This window comes from Lasiosphaeria miniovina (assembly GCF_030549165.1).
Source record: "Lasiosphaeria miniovina strain SMH2392-1A chromosome Unknown B0T26scaffold_4, whole genome shotgun sequence".
Taxonomy (NCBI): domain Eukaryota; kingdom Fungi; phylum Ascomycota; class Sordariomycetes; order Sordariales; family Lasiosphaeriaceae; genus Lasiosphaeria; species Lasiosphaeria miniovina.
In genome coordinates, this window is record NW_026848223.1 from 4,932,754 (window position 1) to 4,952,753 (window position 20,000).

General features: G+C 53.8%; 5 protein-coding genes across 5 annotated transcripts; 2 read left to right on the plus strand and 3 right to left on the minus strand.

Annotated features, from left to right (window-relative positions):
• Positions 1-918: 918 nt before the first annotated feature.
• B0T26DRAFT_712450 (uncharacterized protein) lies at positions 919-1,520 on the minus strand. The gene has a single exon (XM_060442083.1). It carries the CDS (start codon positions 1,491-1,493, stop codon positions 1,275-1,277), a length of 219 nt encoding a protein of 72 aa, XP_060297028.1. The 5' UTR covers positions 1,494-1,520; the 3' UTR covers positions 919-1,274.
• Positions 1,521-2,240: 720 nt separating this feature from the next.
• B0T26DRAFT_676426 (uncharacterized protein) lies at positions 2,241-5,213 on the plus strand (the record flags this gene model as incomplete). Its single annotated transcript, XM_060439975.1, has 2 exons — positions 2,241-3,164; positions 3,222-5,213. The coding sequence occupies 2 exons, from the start codon at positions 2,241-2,243 to the stop codon at positions 5,211-5,213; spliced, it is 2,916 nt and encodes a 971-aa protein (XP_060297029.1).
• A 3,574-nt stretch (positions 5,214-8,787) lies between these two features.
• B0T26DRAFT_712460 (delta-9 fatty acid desaturase) lies at positions 8,788-10,363 on the plus strand. The gene is made up of 3 exons (XM_060442084.1): positions 8,788-9,009; positions 9,072-9,744; positions 9,804-10,363. The coding sequence occupies exons 1-3, from the start codon at positions 8,952-8,954 to the stop codon at positions 10,006-10,008; spliced, it is 936 nt and encodes a 311-aa protein (XP_060297030.1). The 5' UTR covers positions 8,788-8,951; the 3' UTR covers positions 10,009-10,363.
• A 1,060-nt stretch (positions 10,364-11,423) lies between these two features.
• B0T26DRAFT_777978 (SNF2 family N-terminal domain-containing protein) lies at positions 11,424-15,065 on the minus strand. Its single transcript, XM_060446642.1, has one exon. The coding sequence runs from the start codon at positions 14,872-14,874 to the stop codon at positions 11,530-11,532; it is 3,345 nt and encodes a 1,114-aa protein (XP_060297031.1). The 5' UTR covers positions 14,875-15,065; the 3' UTR covers positions 11,424-11,529.
• Positions 15,066-17,819: 2,754 nt separating this feature from the next.
• On the minus strand, positions 17,820-18,434 carry B0T26DRAFT_676430 (Yqey-like protein-domain-containing protein; the record flags this gene model as incomplete). The annotated part of the gene is made up of 1 exon (XM_060439976.1): positions 17,820-18,434. One exon carries the CDS (start codon positions 18,432-18,434, stop codon positions 17,820-17,822), a length of 615 nt encoding a protein of 204 aa, XP_060297032.1.
• Positions 18,435-20,000: the final 1,566 nt, after the last annotated feature.

The window sequence follows — 20,000 nt, forward strand, 5'->3', positions numbered from 1 at the left end:
AAGTGACGATGACACCAAACTCGAGTCGTGCCACCAGATCAATCCATCAGGGGCTGCAGCTCGTCATCTTAGCTTCGGCGATGAGCTACATCTGGTTGGGGGCACGTGGTCAGGGGGATTTGCAACGCGACGGTTGAGTTTTTTTCTCCTTCCCATGCTTAGGGGGGCGAAGCGAGCATTCTGTAGTCTGGAGTCCTGGACGGGATGCCCGTAGGGAGAAAGAGGAGTTACTGCTCCGTTCCTTCCTTAGGTTAACTAAAACCATTCAATGAGCGGTCAACGGTTCCATGCTACAGATCTAGAAACAAAACCGCCCGGTTTGGGAAGGAGTTCAGATTCAAACAACTTGGAACTCGGACCGGCCTTGGACCATGAGCCCTGTGCGGAATTTGACGATGGGTCTCACAACTTTCCAGAATCACTCTATCGTTGGTTGTATCTTCATCTGTTTGATGGAGCAAGGTTGTTTGGGACCCGGTAAATGCCCTGCCTACTACCCGCGGTAAGTTACTTATATATCCATAGATTATCAAAAGCGAACTCTCCCGAGTTTAGCGAGAGGCAGCATTCCCCAGGGTCTGTCTCTGTGTTCCATGTTGGGGCGGGTATCACCTCAACCTCCTTGGGGAAACCAGACTTCTCCAATGATAGGTCCATGGATGCAAGAACCAGAACAAACCCGGTCAAGGCCTTCTCGGACCTGTGTTAGGGGTTTTTATTTTTCGTTCTTTTTCTCTGAAAGTGTTCCCAACTTTACGGAAGTCGGTGAGCTGCAGTGGGGCCCTAGCGAGCTTGGGCTCAGCCTGAACCCCTGGTCACCTCAGCTCCAGTGCGGATCCTGGCACTGGAACGGGACTAAGCCTGGAAGATCCCGCCTCCACAAACTGGGCTTCCATTTTTGAAAATACACGATACAGCTGTAGCTGTCAGTGACATGCTTAATACCTTCCAGAACACGGGCGCGAAGAATCGCGCAACAGATCGTACGATGCATCGGAGGGTGCGGGAAGGGCTGCCAGGCCGGAGCCTAATGGGCTAGGCAATTTACTGCACAATAGTCAATGGCCTCGCGCTCTAGGACCGCCTAAGCCAGAAATATGTCGCACCTAAGGGGGTAGCCCTCGTCCATGCATATTGTCTCGCCGACGTACCCAAAGCGCTTGTTACACGTGTTGAACCCCACAAGCCTCCTCCCACTCCCACACCCACCAGCCTAGCCCAGCCCAGCCTAGCCTCCAAAGGGAAGCAAAGCTGGGGGGGGTTGTCCCATCCGCCTACCTTTTCACACTTCTCTCGCTCCCGTCTGCACTCTGCAGTGTGGAGGACGGACTAGAGGTAAATAGGAGTCGAGCCAGAGACCAATCCAACGCCCGCCAGCCATTTCGACAAAGCAGAGAGACAAACAGCAGCCCGAAGCGCATCGAGAAACCGCACCAGGCGCTGGCTGTACTGAGGACTGCCCGAGGGGGAAAGAAGAAGCCTGCCCAGCGCATTCATACCATACTAGCTTACTTCCTTTGCGCCCGCCCGCCCGCCCGCCTGCCTTGCCCCTACATCGGACGGAGAATATCCACGCCTCAGTCGCCCACCCATCCAAGATCACCACACGCCTGCCTGTGTTGTCATAATCCACACAATACCTGGTGCCAAACGCCTGCAACTGCTTTCCGAAACAGAGACTGACCACTCGGATGCCGGGTTATTGAGGCAACACACCCATAGCATCATCACCGTGCGGCTGCTAGTCAAGTCTCGAGGTTCCATAACCGTCGATGCCTATCCCTCCTAGCGCATCGCGTCACGTCTCCCTGCCTCCTCGGTGCCCTATTCTAACCCAAACCCAAGGTTCTGGAATTGTCTTGTCCCAGTGGCGCTGATGGACTGCTCTGAACCTCCGCCAAACATCTTTCGTCTGGTGTCCCAGCCATCGGCTCCCTGCGTAGTCGTCCGCGCTTAATGCGAGCCCTACAAAAGCTTGGTTCCTCCCCCGGCACCCCTATATACTTGGAGCCCTCGTCGGCCCGGCCTCCATCGGCAACCTGGGACACACGGAAACTGATCAGAGAAGAATATAAATAAAGAGAAGGGATAGACAGAGTTCGACGTCTCCTGGGTAACGGCCCCGCCCCCTCGCGCAGCACACCAGCGGCCGAAGCCCATTCTGCCCCACAGGCCTGGCTGCCTATTCTGCTGAGCGCGTGGTTTGGTCTCTTGGGGAACCCGACCCTATCCCCAGCCTCATGGCACAATCTCAGATCAGCCCCCCTGTGCGGGATACGCCGCCAACGGCAGACAGCAACGGCCAGCTGCAACAGAGTTTATGGCGCAGGATGTTTGGGCGGGATAAAGACAACAATGCTCTAGGCTCGGATGCTGTATCGAAAAGGTCGGGCTCTGAGCAGCAGGATGACACCAAGGCCGGCCTCATTCGGCGGGTATCGCGAAAAGTGGTTCCCGGTCTGCCTAGGGCCCAGACATTCAAGAGGCAGCAGTCCGAGTTGCGGAACAAGCTGGAACCCGTGCAGCCCACACCGGCCGAACGAAGAGCCGTATCCGTGGACAGACGTATGCATGCCTCTCACAGCGCATCGTTCTCGAATCCTCGGACTAGCGCGCCCGATTTCTTACGCCGCTCATTTAGTTCTGCACCGTCTATCCCGTCATTGCCCCGGAGCTCGGTCGAGGAGATTACGCTCGACGCCATTGGACAGCTAGATGGGTTTGAACCAGAGCCTGATTTTGAGCCTCAGCCAGAGCCAGAGCATTCTAACAACGTCGACCATATTCCGGACGTCGTCGATGCCCTCTCCATCACTACGTCACAATACGATACCATGATCCACGAGGAACTAGAGCGGATATGGATCCTCAATCTCTCAATGCACTTCCGCGACAAGTCCAAGCGAGAGAAGTTTTTCGTTACTTACCGGGAACACAGCACTCTTTGGCGGCGCGTGACGGTTTCCCTTGACTATCGCGAAGCCCCTGAAAACTCGCTGGAGATGGAGCTGGTCCAAACCAAGTTCCAGCGCGACAAGAGCGCCAAAATTTATGAGGCCATCAGGGAGAGCCTGGCGGACATCCAATTCTACGACACTGTGACCAACCTAAAGTTGCAGACAACGGACGGAAGGTTGCACGTCCACGTGGTGGAGGATGTCAATGTGCGTTGTCTGACAATAGTGATGGGATAACCCCCAGGTTTGCTGACACCGATACAGGAGATCGTCAACTACCCTACGGTGCGCATGATCCAGCACATGAGGTGTAGGCGGGTCAAAGAAAGGGAGATTGAGTTCGACTCGCACATGTCGGGCTTCGTATACAAGGTTCGCGTCAATGGTGAGGTGCTCGTCAAGAAAGAAATACCCGGCCCCGACACGATTGACGAGTTCCTCTACGAAATAAACGCCCTCAACCGGCTTCGCACTGCTCAAAATGTCATCCAGTTTTACGGTGTTATCGTCGACGACAAGGAAGAATACGTGAAGGGGCTGCTGATCAGCTACGCAGACCAGGGTGCCTTGCTCGATGTCATCTTCGAGAACGACCACTCGCTGCCCTGGCCGACACGCGAGAAATGGGCACGGCAGATTGTGGCTGGCCTGTCCGAGATTCATGAGGCTGGTTTCGTCCAAGGAGATTTTACGCTGTCCAATATCGTAATAGACGACGATGGTGACGCCAAGATCATAGACATCAACCGACGCGGCTGCCCTGTTGGCTGGGAACCTCCAGAGGCGTCCCCTCTGATCGAAAGCAACCAGCGGATTTCGATGTACATTGGTGTCAAGTCCGATCTCTTTCAACTCGGCATGGTTTTATGGGCACTAGCCACCCAGGAAGATGAGCCCGAGGCCCATGGACGCCCCTTGCTAATCGCACCTGATATAAACGTGCCAAGCTGGTACAAGCGCATCGTTCAGATCTGTTTAAGCGAGGACCCGCGGTACCGTGTTCAAGCTCTGCGCCTCCTTTCGCTATTTCCAGACTTCGACGAGGAGAGCCAGTACGATGGGCATCAGACCGCACCCTCTATTTCCATCGACGACAACTACTCACGCCATGAGAATCTAACCGAAAGCTTCGTTGGGAGCGCAGTCCCCCGTATCAGAACCGTTCAGCCACCGGACTGGTCGTATCTTGGCTGGAGCAACCCCCATTTAGGTACAGTGGCGGCCGAGGACCCATACTATTACCCCGCGAGAGGAAGATCGCCACCTTCTCCAATGCCAAGTAACCATGGAGACTATGGCTCATCGCGGTACGGCCACCACATTCGCCCTTCCTGGTCTGAAACGCAGAATAAGGGGATGGTGGTACCGTCGGTTAGTGACTTGACCAACAGCGAATTGGATGTGGACCATCGGGGAGAAGTTAAAACCAACGGGGTGGCGCCGCAGACAGGAGGATCGATTGTTGAGAAACCTGATGCACCGCTGGCAGACTCGGAAGCCAGGGATGGAATCCAAATTCTGTCGACGGAGGCGATGCAACCACCACAATTCGCCCCGGAGCGAATTGTGCTCTCGGGGGGCAGCCGACAACTGAACGGTGAGCGCGTTCAGGAAGGTGAAAAGCCTACTGTGTTGCTAGAGAGGTTGGCACACGTCGATACAGCCACGCAAAGGCGCGTGGAGTCGAGTCAAGAGTGCGACCCGGTAGCCGATAACGAAAGACTTCATCCGAATGCAGGTGGGGCGGGGAAACCAGAACCCGAATCCCCAGCTGACAGCGGCAAGGATGTCATGGACTCGACTGAGCGTCGACAAAGAGTGCCGGGTGGGTTTGGAATCTCCAGTCTGGAATCGCCGAACGGCTTCAGTCATCACGAAAATACGGGCGAGATTCTTGATGAAGGGCAATATCCTACCATTTCGCTCTCACAGGGAAGTTTGCGGGAGGTAGCAGCATCCGAAAAACCCGCAAGCGAAGTACGGTCGGATGTGACGACAAGGATAGCCGGGCCCAACTCTGAGCTTCCAGCCCGGCAGTCATCGTCCTCGAGAAGTTCAGCGAGACCAGCAACCCCGCCAGCAACATTCGAGCTTCCTGACGACCTTAAGGGTATTGGTTCGGCGTATGATTTTGCTTCAGAGGGCGTACACGATTTGATCCCCGAAGCCGACTTCGGCATAGATCTCGACCCAAGTCCTACCATTGCCGCCATAGTCACGCCAGTAGCAGACGACAACAGCAGTGTCGTTCGCTGAGAAATGAATGACGATACGAAACCCCAGAGACACGACGCTCTTGTTATGCCCCAAATGCAGAAACGCCATGTAAATGAGTCATATTTCCGCTTTTTTTTTCTTCCAATCTTCTTTATTACGATGAGCCTGCCTTCGATCATGTCTGTTTCTATTCCTCAACGAGAAAGCTATCTGTCTATTTGACAGAGACTATTGGCGCAAGCGACATCTTCTTTTACGTCTTTTTGCGATCTGGGAGGCTTTTATGTGTGCATTATTGCCCGTGAGCTATATGCCGGGATTGGGCGGCCAAGAGTGCTTCTTGTTTTCCGTGTCGTTTACCAAAATCGCAGTGGGAAGGCGGTGGCGAGGGAAGCTTGGGAGGCATCTTGCCATTTAAGAATTTCTGTTTATTTTTTTTTCCTGGTCTATATAAATCACTTGTATGTATAAGAAAATAAACAAACGGCTCTCGTCCAGGTCGATGAAGGAGCGAACTCCGTACAGTTCCTTCGGCTTTGGGTAGCCCTGCTAATAAAGTGGTCTTTTTGAATGGATGACGAATGGGAGGAGAAGGTGCCTACTGCTCTTTGACCTAAGCTAAGGATTCTATGGGCCTCACATAGCCAGGCCCCACCTTGCGATTGCATTTGTACAAGCCATTTGACAAAGATGATATATGAGCCACTCTCATCTTGCCATATTTCCTGTACATTAGGTAAGATTGCAGGTTGAGATACATTCACCCACTGTACGGCAAACGCTACATTGGGTATACTGGTAGTAACTTCAGGGGTCCCGTTTGGATGATTTCATTGCAAATTAACAACACAGTTTATTGTCTTGCAAGAATTTCTGTCACACGTTCCGTATACCTTGGATACCTATCTAGGGGCCTCAGGTAGTTGGAGGCCAGGAGCTTGTAAGTCATTGAGAAGGAGTCAGTTGACTACCTCGGGTGGTTGTCTGTCACTAAGGTATTATCCGTGACAATTTTGTTGATCGGCGGAGCGAGCCCGTGATCTGATGTATTTACTGAGTGACGTCGAAGTTTGATGTTTCCTTGAAACCACCTTAACTATAGTAGAGCTGGCTGCGCATCTCGTTGTACTAGGTAGTTATTAGCTAGGCAGGTAGCAAGTGTTTTTTGTTGTGTCATCATCGTTCTGAGGCTAGATAACAAGGTCGTGGGGCCGTCGGTGGGGAGGGAGGTTTAACTGAGTGGAAAACCCCAAGACATGATTGGCTGTAAATTGTTCAATTGGGTTTGAGTAGCCCGGTAATATTCTCGCAACTCTCGGCACTTGGCATCATATACGCAGTATCGACATTGAGAAATCGTTCATCTGATATTTGTTTGCCGCATCTTGCAGCCTTGAACACGTGCAAGGTGCCAAGCCGAGGTACGGATACGTAAGGTAGGTATTAAATATTTCGACTGTCGCAACTTGATTGGACATGAACATGGAACGAAACGAGCCGGAAACGAAACAAGGCAGTCGTTGCAGAATGTTGAGGAAGCGCGGCTTAAAACCAGCGCACACTTCGTACCTAGGGCCGCCTCGTTCCAACGTGCGTACGGCGTAGAACAGCGTTCTTATCTCTTCGTTACTTAGTTCAGGCAACTGCGACAAACTTCATCGGTGAGAACATAGGGCACAGGGCACGTAAAACTCCCCATATCTCACCTACAAACCTTACCTAGATAGTAGGTACATGTGTCTCAGCCTTGCCGCCTTAGGCCGAAAGGTACCCTGTCAGCCTCGGTGGAATAACAACGTCAAAAAGAAGGTCAAACTCAATCCTTGTTGAAAGGAACATCTCTCCTCTCCCGCAAGATTGTAAGGCGGCGCTGCCGAAGTGCCAGACAAAAGACCAATCTTGAGGACTCTAGATATAAATACGAATCGGTGCTCCGTATATTTGTCTCGATGATGAAGCCCCTCCTCTGAAGCAGCATAACTGATCTGTCCTGGGTCTCTCCACCTTTGAGAGGAGGCAAAACAACGTACCAGGGTTGCGCGGCAAGCGGGCTTTTGGAGAAGCTGAGTGTTGAATGGCGGGGTGCAATGACGGGCCGGGATGAAAGGAATTCTATGCAGTGGGGCATGTAGGTACCGAATCTGGACATGTCAGGGGCCCAAAATCGTGGTGTAGACCAATCACGGAGCTCTCAAGATCTGAAGAACCCCACGTTGACATGGACGCCTCCCCAACATTTTGCTCAACAAAACGCCTGCAACAGCAAAAATTGATGCAATGCCGCCCGCCCGTTGCAGAGGCCCCCCTCTGTTTTGGGCAGGGGATGCCATTCACAGGCCATCAATGGCACGATTGTTGCACGCACATGCTCTTCTTGTCGGCCGAGGTCTTCTATTTTCTTGCAATTTAGCGCTCCGAGTGGGACTCGTTTTCTTGATTTAGCCCTCGGCCATCACCAACACACCACCGCCACCCACTAGAGCCCCAAACTAGCTAGTGAGCGCGGCTCTTGTTCATCATCGCGAGATATCTAGACACTGGAGCTCGGTGGCCATTTCCTGGGCATGGTTTTGACACGACGATATCCACTCTGACACGCCCAACAAGACGCCGAGCTTGCTAGTGACATCCGAGGACCAGGTTACCCGTACCTATCCGTACATACCAGAAAAAGTCAAGGACCCTCCTTGAACCCTCAGACATCCCACTCTCCCCCGCCTGAAGCCACCCGGGCCCATCCTGGACCCCTGGTACCTTAGTTTACTTTACAGCCGTATAAAACTTTCGTCTCGACCGCTCACCACTCCTCTGTCCGCTCTCCTTCCCATCCCGCTTCCGCTCCCCACCCTCAAGCCACGGTCGCCGACGTCGATGTCGACCCCGATTTAGAGAGAGCCAGCAGATACCAACTGCGACGGTCTCGACTGCGCCCGCCTGACCCAACCCTCGCCGACCTCCAGCCACGAGCTGAAGCCGCCCAAGCCATGGCGTCCTCGTCGGCTCACGTTCAGGCTGAGGCCTTCCCCGACGGGGTCAGCGACTATGTCCCGCTGCGCAACAAGAAGTACGACCTGCGGAAACCCCATATCACAGAACAGCCGATTACACTGAAGAACTGGTGTAAGTGCCGAATCCCGCCCCCATTCTCTGTTTTAGCTTGATGGGAGGCGTGTACTGACTGGGTTTTCGTGTCTAGATCAACATGTCAACTGGCTTAACACGACATTTATCATCTTCGTCCCGCTGATGGGAACTGTGTCGGCATACTGGGTGCCCCTGCACATGAAGACTGCTATATTTGCGGTAGCCTATTACTACTTTGCTGGGCTCGGAATCAGTGAGTTCCCATTCGACTCTCTGGCCAAGTCGGCGAACGGTTTAACTGATTAGTATTTAGCTGCCGGATATCATCGCCTCTGGGCTCACACAAGTTACAAGGCCAGCCTGCCTCTCCGGATTTTCCTTGCCGCTGGTGGTGCTGCTGCTGTCGAAGGCAGTGCCCGGTGGTGGTCGAGGTAGCTTCAAACCACCCCATTCGCCTTACAAGACCACTAGCTGATCCTGATGTTGCAGGGATCACCGCGCCCACCACCGTTACACTGACACGGAGAAGGACCCGTACTCGGTCCGTAAAGGGTATGTACCGCCTCTACTGCACCGTGAACTGCACAAATTGCTAACATACTGTGCGCAAAATCTAGACTTCTCTACAGCCAGTGAGTATACAATTGTCTGCCACTTGTAACCCCCACTCACACATGCCACAGCATTGGTTGGATGGTCATGAAGCAAAATCCTCGCAGAATCGGCCGGACTGATATCAGCGATCTCAACGGTACGGACCCTCTACTTTTGTCTTGGCGCTAGCCTTGGCACTCGGTACTAATGGCACAACAGAGGACCCGGTTGTCGTATGGCAGCACCGCAACTACCTGAAGTCTGTTATCGTCATGGCTTTAGTTGTGCCCACGCTAGCCTGCGGCTTGCTCTGGGGAGATTTCCTCGGCGGCTTCATCTATGGCGGCATCCTCAGAATCTTCTTCATTCAGCAAGCCACCTTCTGTGTCAACAGCTTGGCCCATTGGCTCGGCGACCAGCCTTTTGACGACCGGAACTCCCCGAGAGATCATGTGATCACGGCTTTCGTCACCCTCGGTGAGGGTTACCACAACTTCCACCACGAATTCCCGAGCGACTTCCGCAACGCCATTGAATGGTGGCAATACGACCCTACCAAGTGGGCTATCTGGACCTGGAAGCAGATGGGACTTGCCTACAACCTGAAAACGTTCCCGCAGAACGAGATTGAGAAGGGCCGTCTCCAACAGCTGCAGAAGAAGCTCGACCAGAAGCGAACCACTCTCGATTGGGGCATTCCTCTTGAAAACCTCCCTGTGATTAGCTGGGAGGATTTTGTGGCCGAGTCGAAGAATGGAAAGGCCTGGGTTGCGATTGCAGGCGTGATTCACGACGTTGGAAAGTTTATTGCAGACCACCCAGGTGGCAAAGCCTTGATCTCAGCTGCTGTTGGCAAGGATGCCACGGCTATCTTCAACGGCGGAGTCTATGAGTAAGTTACCACGTTCACTTCATCTATATGTTCGTTTTGTTTACTGACACTAACTGCAGCCACTCCAACGCCGCCCACAACCTGCTCTCGACGATGAGAGTCGGTGTTCTTCGCGGAGGCTGCGAGGTTGAAATCTGGAAGCGCGCCCAGTCGGAGAATAAGGACGTCGCGGCCATCAACGATTCGACTGGACAACGGATTGTTCGCGCCGGCACCCAGGCTACTCGCGTTACCCAGCCAGTTGCAAGCGCTGATGCAGCATAACGTATTAGATACCAACAATTTGGGAGGCGTGAATGCATTTGTTTTAGACCGCTTAGCTTTGTGTCGTCGATACTAGAAGCGATCAAGGGCGTCTTTATTACATTAGAGCTGCTATCACCGGCGAGAGATAGCATTGCTGCTACCGTATAAGTATTTGTGAGTGGCCAACTTGGCGTGGCATTGCGGTAAACACCATTATCCAACCTCAGGGGCGATTCTGCATTTTTGGCGTTCAAGAGGAGAGAGGAGAGACACTGGGCTAAAATGAGCTTGTCTTCCGAAGGGGTCATAATGAGTGGGACGACAAAATAAATAGAAAAAGGATATCAATACACTGCACATATTTGAGTTTGTACACAAGTTAGTTTTGTGGACTGTCTTGGCCGAGCACATAAGAGTATAATTACGTTTCGTACAAATTTCAGCGTCATGAGACATGGGTATCTGCAATGTGGCGTCTCTGCCTGAGGCCCTCTGGAGCTTCCGTGTTTCCGTAGGACCCCGGGACGGTACACGGAGTACCAGCATCCGTGCCGCTTGTCAAATAAAGTTCAACGGCTCGCCTCGGACAGGTAAGCTCAGTCCACCTCCGTCGGTGCCCTATGATACTACATCTATTCTGTTAAGCATGGCAACAGCTAGCATGTAGACGAAGGTGTGAAGTGTTTGTCTATATGGTCACTGAGACTCTCTTCATTATGTGAGGAACCAAGAACTAATAAAAACCCGACTGCGCCGTCTCCTAACTAGGTACCGTTGTGTGTGTGTATAAAGACGTGAGAAAATATGTCCGCCGAAAAAAACCCTTTCACCCACAGCAGCAGCATGGGTAGAAGAAGAAGGGGGTGTGAAATGGACGAGTATGGGGAGTCTCTAGCAAGAAAAAGAAAAAAAGAAAAAAACAAGAGTGAAAAAACCATGCAAAGGACCCGGCTGCTTTGCCTTGGCAACCAGTCAACCGGTGCTCAAAATGCCGCCTGACTGCGCCGTCGCCCTCCTCGCCATGATAAAGAGCAAATATCCTCCAACCCGAATCGAGGAACCCAAGCCTGTCCTATAAACCGAAGGCGCCTCGGCTCATGCTAGGGTACTGAGCCTTGCCTGCCTAGACCCTAAACCGCCATGTATGCTGTCCGTGAAAATCGCAATTCGTGTAAGGCTGTGAAAGAAGAAAGCCGCCGAACTGAAAACCCAAATGAGCCACCCATCAAGCCGACTTTCGCAAATATGCCGCCACAACCGCTGTGGCCACAACCGAAAGCTTGTGATCTGCTTGACCAATAAAATATATCTGTTGTCTCGAGAACCATCTGTGAACGACCAAAGGATATAGGTAAAGAACTAAGCGAATGAGGATGTCTTCGTATAGAATTCCTTGGTGGACGCAAGGAAGTTGCCCAAAGGTAGGCAGCCTTTTCCCACCATGACGGAAAAATAAACTGCGTGGAGAGGTGGGGGATAAAGGCAAAAAAGGAATGGGAAAGAAAAAAAACAAATCAAGGGGAAAATGGGGCAGCGTAACTACTTGAACAGACTGCGCAGATCCATCAAGCGCTGTCTCGCCGCCTCGGTCTGGTCCATGACCTTGTCCTTGTCACGGCCGTCCATACTGAGGCTCGCAAGCTTCTGCTTCTTCTCCTGTAGCTTGAGCATCTTCTCCTCGAAGCTGTCCTGAATAATGTAGCGGACCGTTCGGACGGGGCGCTTCTGACCTAAGCGGTGGACACGATCAACGGCCTGGGCTTCGGCCGCCGGGTTGAATTGCGGCTCCATGACGAACACGCTGTTGGCCGTCGTCAAGTTGAGGCCCAGTCCGCCAGCCATGATGCTGACGAGAATGACCTGCACTGACGGATCATCTCGGAATGAATCCATGGCGGCGTTCCGCGCCGTGCGCGTCATTTTCCCATCGAGGCGCGTATAAGTAATTCCGGCGTTGTCTAAGGCGATCTGTATCAAATCGAGATGCGAGGTCCAGCCTGAGAAGACAACGGACTTGTATGGCGGCTCGTCGCGGTTCTGTTCGCTCTTTTGCTTCGAGGCCAGCAAGTCCTCGAGGAGGGCACGAGTCTTGGTGTGAGGACCCGTATAGCGTTCGTCCGCCACAATCTTGCCTGTTCCACCCTTGTTTGATTTCGCTGACCGAGATTCATGTTCCATGTCGGCGCGGGTCCGGCGAAGTGGTACGCACGAAGAGCTGTCGGTAACCTCTCGACATCCCGAACAGGAGGGTCTGCCTTCGGCTTGTTGCTCGCCGCGCAGTGTACCAATGCAGACTGGGCAGAATACGTGAAAGCATTGTGCCATGTAGCCCATGATATCGTCCTCCTGTCGCTCCGATTCAAGGTCAATGACCTCGTTGGAGCCTAGCTTGCGATTGCACCTGAAACAAGTATCGCTATTGCCCTCCTGCATCAAGTAGAGCATCTCGTAAGCCTTGGCTTCCTGTAGCATTGGCTTCTCTTCGTCTTCGTCGCTTTCAATGTCTATCGCAGTGTCTGCCGTCATGCCCTGAAGTTCGGCAAGGTCATCATCATTGAGTAGATCCTTTCCATGGGCACAAATCAAGCGGAGCTGGAGAATAGACCGCAGGATATGGATCATTGTCTTGCCGCCAAGGATTCGCTCCTGTCCTATACCTTGGCCCGTCAGGACCTGCACTCTCTCCTGAGCGGTCTTAGCAAACCAGTCGTAGATGCGTTGTTCATCTGGGCTGAACGGGAGCCTGATGATCTCATCAACCCGCGGCGGTAGGTCGATTTTATCCTTCAGGCGGCGAAGCGTTATCGTGTCAATCAGGACCCGAAGCTTGGGCACAATTTCGGGGTCTGCGTTCTTGAAAGGGGTGATGATGTACTGCAGGAACTTGCTCTTTTCGTCAAACGGCTTGAGTCGTACGAATGCCAGAAGTGACGCAAGATCTTCCAGCTTGTTCTGTATCGGAGTTCCCGTGACTGCCCACCGTCGGCTCGCCTGCAGTCGGCACACGGATTTGAACGTTAGTGTGTTCTGCTCCCGAATCATGTGGGCTTCGTCGAGGACGATTCGGAACCACGAAATCTCCTCCAGAGGATAGACGCCTCGCTTCTTCTTGACCCGCGCATTCAGCTCACTCGAGACAGAGCCGTAGGTTGTGATAACAATGTCAAACTGGGCCAGCTGCGCCACATCCTTCACGCGGTTGGGGCCGTGATATATGTGATACGACAGACTGCCAGGCTTGACATGTTGCTTGATCTGCTCCTCCCAGTTTGTGACGGTGCTCAGGGGACAAATGAGAAGGGTTGCTTTTCCATTCTGCTTGATCGGTGTAAGGCCAACGCTTTGAGGCTTCGGAACGTCAAAGGATCTCGAGTTGTTGGAAGGCTTCTTCTCAGGCAGCCTTGGCTGTACTGGGGGCTGTTTCCACCAAGCCGCCGACTCATCCAACGTTGTCGTCAAAAGAGACAATATACTAAGAGTCTTGCCCAGACCCATCATATCCGCAAGGATGCCACCGAGAGCGGCCGGCGGACGCTCCTGCTGTGCCTGGTTCGTGATGACGTTGTAGTATATATCCGAGCCATGTTGGTTCTTCCTACGCTGCCACGTGGAGCTGGCCACGGAATCGCCATATGCGGGGATCGTGTCTACCTCCCTGTTGGTCATGAAGAAGAGGGCTTGGCGCTGGTGCTGGAGCAGAGGCGTTATGATTCGTTCGTCCGGGTCCATGATTGGGAGATCTTCTGACTTCTGGAGCGAGTCAAAGACGCCCATAACTTCAGAGCGGATCTCCTCCACAGTGCGCACCGTGGGTGGGTGCTGGGGATACGCAAATTTGTCTCCCAGACTGCTGAGGCGAGATGGAGGCGGGAGCCTGTTTTCTTGCGCCAAAGGATTGACAACCTTCACACCAGCGTCGACCCGGGGAGGACTGAGAAGGTTCACTTGAAACCTAACCAAGTGTCTTCCCACGGCTACGGCGAATCTCCGAGGGCCGTACACCATCAGCTCAAACTTGAGGACGCAGGAGACCGCCTGACCAGTCTGTTCACCAGGAAGCTTCCGCCGCATGGGTATCCGACAATCAGTGCGGATTTGGAAGGGCGAATCGAGAAGAGGAGCAAGACAGTTGGCCGTCCTGGGATCCAAGTTTCCGAAGATTACGCGCGTATAGTCATAGACGTGAATCTTGCTCGTGAGATCGTCTGCCCTTCTCTTGAGAACAACCTTGACCTGCGGCCAATAGCCAGCGCCGGCGATAGATACCATGTTGGGTTTGGGAGCCGGGACACGGTGACAGTTGAGGGTAGCTCCTTCAATCATGCCAAAGCAGACCTCCTCGTCTCTGGTGACGTCCTTCGGCTTCTCGGCCATCACGACGGCGTCCGAGTCATTCTCGGTCAGATCGACCGTCTCCATAGGCTTCAGGACAGACAACGAGGACTGGCTGTCAGTCGCCTCCTTCTTGGCGTGCTCGCCCAGTGAACCGCTGCTTAACCTGGTGAATCCGCCTAGGCCGTCGAAAGGGCTGTTCGCGCTTGGAGGGTCGGCTTCTGACTGCGTCTTTCTGCGCTTCGGCTGGGGTACGGGTATGCGCTCTTGAACATTATTCAAGCGCTCAATCCGCTGGCCGAATCCGTTCTGGAATATGGGCATGGTCGGGGGGTTAGGCGGGCGGGGGTTCTGGCCGTTCTGGCCGTCGAAGGCAGGCACCGAGAGGCTGCTACCGGATGGATTGCTGGGGGTTGTGAACTCAAAGGTCATGGTGTCGGGCAAGTTCGAGCTGCTCAACGAGCGGCTCGGGGCGCCAACGACAGGTTGCATCGTCGAAGAGGCGACAGAGGCAGCCCGCGGGTTGAGGAGCGTAGCCGCGTCCCACGGCATGGGGTCCCGCTGCTGGAGTGTGGTCAAGTTGAGACGTGGGTGGCCTAGAAGTCAAATATAAATCAGCACGGCCTCTCGCGTGGTTGTGGCAGGTTTGTGGACGGAGGCGCAAGGCTGCAGAATAGCATAAAAATCGCCGAGGGGGGAAGGCTGACGATCGCATCCGCCGCATCGACAAGTTTAGGGCGAAGGTGGGCATTTGGGCGCAATGCGGGGACCTGAAAGCTTGATTCATTCTCACCATTTGTTTGGTTGTCGGAAGCCATTCCGACGGGCTGGCCTTTTTTCTTCTTCCAGAAAAGCCCGTTGCTGCTGCCGCTGCTTCTGCTGGCAACACGCAGACTAGCTAGCCTACTTCCCGCGGGCGTGATGCAACAAAACCCGGCATAACAGGAAGGCTGTCAGTTTGGGCGATGAGGCTGGCCAAAGTGGTGGGGCTTAGACATGGGTTTGCAAATCGTATGTGTGCACAGAGTACGAAATATGCACCTCGGGTAGGTCAGGTAGGTAGGAAGGCTGTGATGTACGTTGGTGGTGGCGGGTGCCACGCGAACCTGCGGTGTAGGGCGCGTGGAGGGGTATTGATAGGCAAGCTAACTATAACGTCAGGGGAACGAGGGGCACCGACCGCCCGCCGTGAGGGAAGGCGCGGGGCGTTTGCGTTTGCGTTTGCGTTTGCGTCTGCGTCTGCGCTTGCGCCTGCGTGCAGGTTGGTGGGGGATAATAATAAAATAAAGAAAGGCGTTTTGCGTTTTTCGTGAAGCCAAGCCGTGTTGCTAAGGCCGGCGAGGATGAGAGCGGGGAGATTAGCGGGAAGTGGCAGTTTGTGGAAGTGCTGCCGTCGACCTGAGTTGATACGGGGGTGTCATTGCCCTGCTTGAGGATGCCGAAAGCTTTATCGGAGCTCCAACCTAGCAGTCAGTCGGTCGGCTGGATCGATAGGCGCGTGACCCTGGACTGCAGAGATTGCGAAGCACGTGCCGGCTAGACAAACACTAAGCTGTAAGCTGGTAGGGCTTCCATGGTTTCTGGGAGCTAATTTTACCTGCTCGTGGCGCTATGGAGCACAGTCGAACTCTTGCCCCATTCAACCCCACATGATCGCCCAGGTACCACCAGGAAGTAGTGCCAGTCAGATGTGTTAAACCCCCAGATACGGATGCTAGTAGAGCAAAAGCCATTTACGGACGGTTACATGAACATTCAAGCGCAATGATGACCGAAAACCCCATTCAACCAAGCATCGTCGGCCTTTGTTTCGCATACGAAGACGTGAAAAGCAGTTAATTGCCTAATATGTAAAGCAACAGTAGCTAGGGGCTCCCTATTAAAGGACGGAAGGAGCAAGTTTCTGGTATGGGCCGCTATTGATCGTGCATGTCAAGCCCATCAGCCGCCATCTCAAACTTTGGTGGCAACTGAATCGCAGCCGCATGATCGCGGCCCCGGCTCCTCGTCCTCTGCCGCCGCCGCCGACGGCGGCCCGGGTCTTTCAGCGAGTTTGGAGACCGGGATCGAGACGGACTCTGGCTCCTTTTTCTGCAGCGGCCGATTTTTACGAACCGAACTAGGTGCGTTCTTCTCGCCGACGAGCACGAGCTGTCTCTGGGGGCACTTCGTGACGCGTTGCGGGACGACGAGAAGCTAGAGATAGTAATCACGGAAGTTGATCGGTTCCGGCAGCGGCCCCTGAACGTAGCAGACTCGCCAGATGGTATCTGCTTGGCGGTAGTAGTGGTGGCGGTAACAAGGGCGACCTCTTCTCTCCGGTGCCTCTTTCTTCCTCTTGGCACATCCGACTCGGGTGACACGAACCGCCCCGCTGCATTCATGTCCTCGTCCCTGGAAGCTGAGGCCTCTGGCTTTGCGCTCATTCTGTTTGAGCCTTTCTCGCCTCTGGCACGCTGTGAGGGGAGCACCGAGAAAGGTGGTCAAACTCGTCCATCAACCCACCCGCTACATACAAGCAGCTTGTGTTTCGAGAAACAACGGGATGATGTTGGAGTATTTGCGCTGCGTACTGAACTGTGCCCCGCAACGTGGCTCGAGTGTCTTTGGAAGGGGAACTCAGGTCTACTAGACTTAGGATGGAAAGTCAGCTCTGACCTAGATTTCGATTGGGGATTTGCCATTTCTCGCCTTTTACAAAGGAAGCGTGAAAAAGGAAGGGGGCGCGGCATGGTCTTGTGCAACAGCAGCCTCTTTAAAAAGGCAAGGCACAGCAGCACTAATGTGGCTGCCTTTTCAAGATACCTACTAACTTGCCTGACTCATGGTCCTGGGAAAAGAGACACGCCCGGACCTGGCAGATCCCCTTAGCGAGCACTAAGAGCTGGATCCGATGGGATCCTGACCACCCACACGGAAACTATCGACGCTCGAGCCGTCTCCTGTTACTCTCCAAAGAGAGTTCCAAGGCGTGCTTGTAGTGGCATACCCGGTCGTATAAGGTTGGTGGGGGAGGGGACAGTTAAGTTTACCTAGTCAAGGCACCTCCCTACCTTCCTAGGAGAGTGAGCTGTGATTGGTGTCTAAAAGGCCCTTCCTGTTCCAGATTATGGATGCACCTGGTAGGTCGGTTGGGGCAACTGCCGCACGGCGGCCATATGGGCATGCTGTTGCGGAACGTTGTTCCACAAATAACTGCCTACGTCATGGTCTATCCACTTTTTTATCCCATTGATTCCTCAAGTTCTGAGTGGCTGCTCCAGTTGGACTAGGCTGGGTAGAGCCATCCAGTCAACTCGGGCAAATGAAAGCTGTGTGCGTGTGTATGTTGATGCCTTGGCAGGGTGATGTCGACACCACTCTAGGCTGCCATGTCAATATATGGTACCTAGGTAGTTAATAGTGTACAGGCAGTTGTTATAAAAGCCTTGCTAGAAAGGAAGGCAACGAGGCGCGCGAAGTCTTGTGTTAAATGGGGAACTTCGGCACCTCTAGGCCTACTGCGGCTTTGCCACTTCCTTGACGATCCTGGCCACAAGTGACTTCTCAACATCCTTCCCTTCTAGGGGTCCGCCGGGCTTAAACACCGCCTTCATCAACTCTCCGGCCAGAGACTTGGCGTCTTTCGATTCGAGCTCGTCCTTGGCGGCTATGATGATCTCTCGCAGCTGTTCTTCGCTGATGCTCTCGATCCCGCTACTCGCTGCATACTCTTCGAGGAGGTGTGCCTGCGCTTCCTCCTTGTCGGCCAAATCATCCCGTCCTGCGCCTCGAAACTCTCCAGCCGAGTCTTGGGATGTACGTGCAATCTTGCGTAGAAGAGCAACGAGCTGGAGGTCCGTCTTGATTGGCTTGTCCGTCTTGCTGGCGTTGAGCGTCGCTGAAAGCACAGAGCGTAGGACGGCCAGGCGCGTCGAGTCCTTATTCCTCATGGCCGTCTTGAGGTCGGTCTTGAGTTTTGCTAGCAGCGGCGGCGGCGGCGCCTCGGACGAGTAGGAGCGGGGCATCTGCCTCAAAGGCGCCAGGCTAATTGCTTTTCTCATCGGCCATGTTTGTTGCAGACTCGGCCGGCCGAGCCTCCTGAATATGAAAGCCGAGGTCGTGCTCGCCATTGAAGCTTTACGGCGCGGGATATGGCGGAGCTCGGGGTGGTCGACGGCTTCGGTATCGGGTGCGATGCGCGGAATGCGGAATGCCCCTGATGTTTCTCTCTCTAACGCAAGGTACGTATTCGTGTGTTTTTTTCCTGTCAGAATCAGAATCGAGATCATCGCGTCTCTGGTCTTTGCGGGACGACCCGCCAAAATGCTCCGTTTCCAAGAACCAATTAGAGGCCCTGTCATTTACTTAGTGCGCTAGTTTGTGGAGCTTCCCTGTCCGTACTGGCTTGATGCTTATCACAGCTGGGTAAGCCAACCTAAAATCTGGGCATGAGGGTCTAGACTTCACTTCAAGTAACTCTAGGACTCTAGGTTCCCACTGGAAAGGACTCGTCACGTCTTCGAGAAGCGCGACAAGATATTTATTTTCGAGTTAAAAAGAAAAGACTATGTTTTCCAGTGTGGTGATGACCATATTTCGGGCAATTTTGCTTTGCGCCCGCTTTATTTGATGAGTGCACCCGGTTCATTTCGGGCCACTTCGCGAGTTGGCCTTGGCCATTCAGGATTCAGATGTATCCGCATCCATGCTGGATCGCGATTAGCAACAGCGATTTACCGTCACCTGACTGTATTTGCCCCGGACACGACAAGATCCACAACCAGGGTCGGAAAGTTGCCGGGATCCCCGACAGCTCGACGTTTTTTCTCAGCCCTGTTAGGTTGCAATACGGGATTGTGATGCCGTCAAAAGGGGAAAGATAACGGGAACCTAGAGAATGAAAAGGAATTGCATTGCCAATGGTCAAGATAATAGCACTAGGTGTCAAGATCGAATGGGCACCCGCGATCATAGCCTCCTAAATCCTCGGCACAGGCCACGCAGGACGAGGAAATTGAGAGACAAGGCAAGGTCAGGGGTGGAGTCCGAAGACTGCCAGCGGTGGTGTGTTTGCCAGCCAAGGCACGTCAGTTAAGGTATGTGATAGTGTGTGACGAAACGCATCCGAATCCGCCATGCAATCACCGAGTCCCAGACGGCCGGAACCAAGATGGAGGGACCGTAATCGTGGAATACCTGTAGCCGCCTAGCGCCTTCCGCCCTTTCCCCTTTCCACTTGGCGGGCCCGTAGCTCCTTCCGTGGCCGAGTTCTTGAGGTGGAAGGGAACGACCGCTCCTTCTCAACCTCCACGTCTCCATGCCTGCCCGAAGTGGCTTCGGGCACGGATGGCATGCATGTTAAGCCAGGCGTACCTGCCCTACGTGCTAGGTGCCTCTCTTGTCCATTGATCCCGTCATATGTGGCTCCTCTGCCTGCTCTCGGACCTTCTGCTTCCAGTTGCTGCTTACCGCTTGCCCGTCTGGAGTCTGCCGGGACGGAAATCAGCCTCCCATCACCCACCATTTCAAATTCATTATATCCTAGGCTTCTGGCAAGGTGACCGTGATCCACGCTCCATAAATCCTCAACCAGTCAGCGGGCCCTATTTTCTGCCACAGCAGCACGCCCTCTTCCACGGCGGCGTCACGGTCGATGTCGGTGGTGGGGGACAGGGTTGGGGGTTTGGGTTTTTGGG

Bases quoted from the DNA above. Each gene is read 5' to 3' on its own strand.
- B0T26DRAFT_712450 (XM_060442083.1), bottom strand. From the start codon at position 1,493: ATGCGCTGGGCAGGCTTCTTCTTTCCCCCTCGGGCAGTCCTCAGTACA.
- B0T26DRAFT_777978 (XM_060446642.1), bottom strand. From the start codon at position 14,874: ATGCCGTGGGACGCGGCTACGCTCCTCAACCCGCGGGCTGCCTCTGTC.
- B0T26DRAFT_712460 (XM_060442084.1), top strand. From the start codon at position 8,952: ATGGTCATGAAGCAAAATCCTCGCAGAATCGGCCGGACTGATATCAGC. The intron at 9,010-9,071 runs GTACGGACCCTC...ATGGCACAACAG, and splicing joins TGATATCAGCGATCTCAACG to AGGACCCGGTTGTCGTATGG. The intron at 9,745-9,803 runs GTAAGTTACCAC...CACTAACTGCAG, and splicing joins TTCAACGGCGGAGTCTATGA to CCACTCCAACGCCGCCCACA.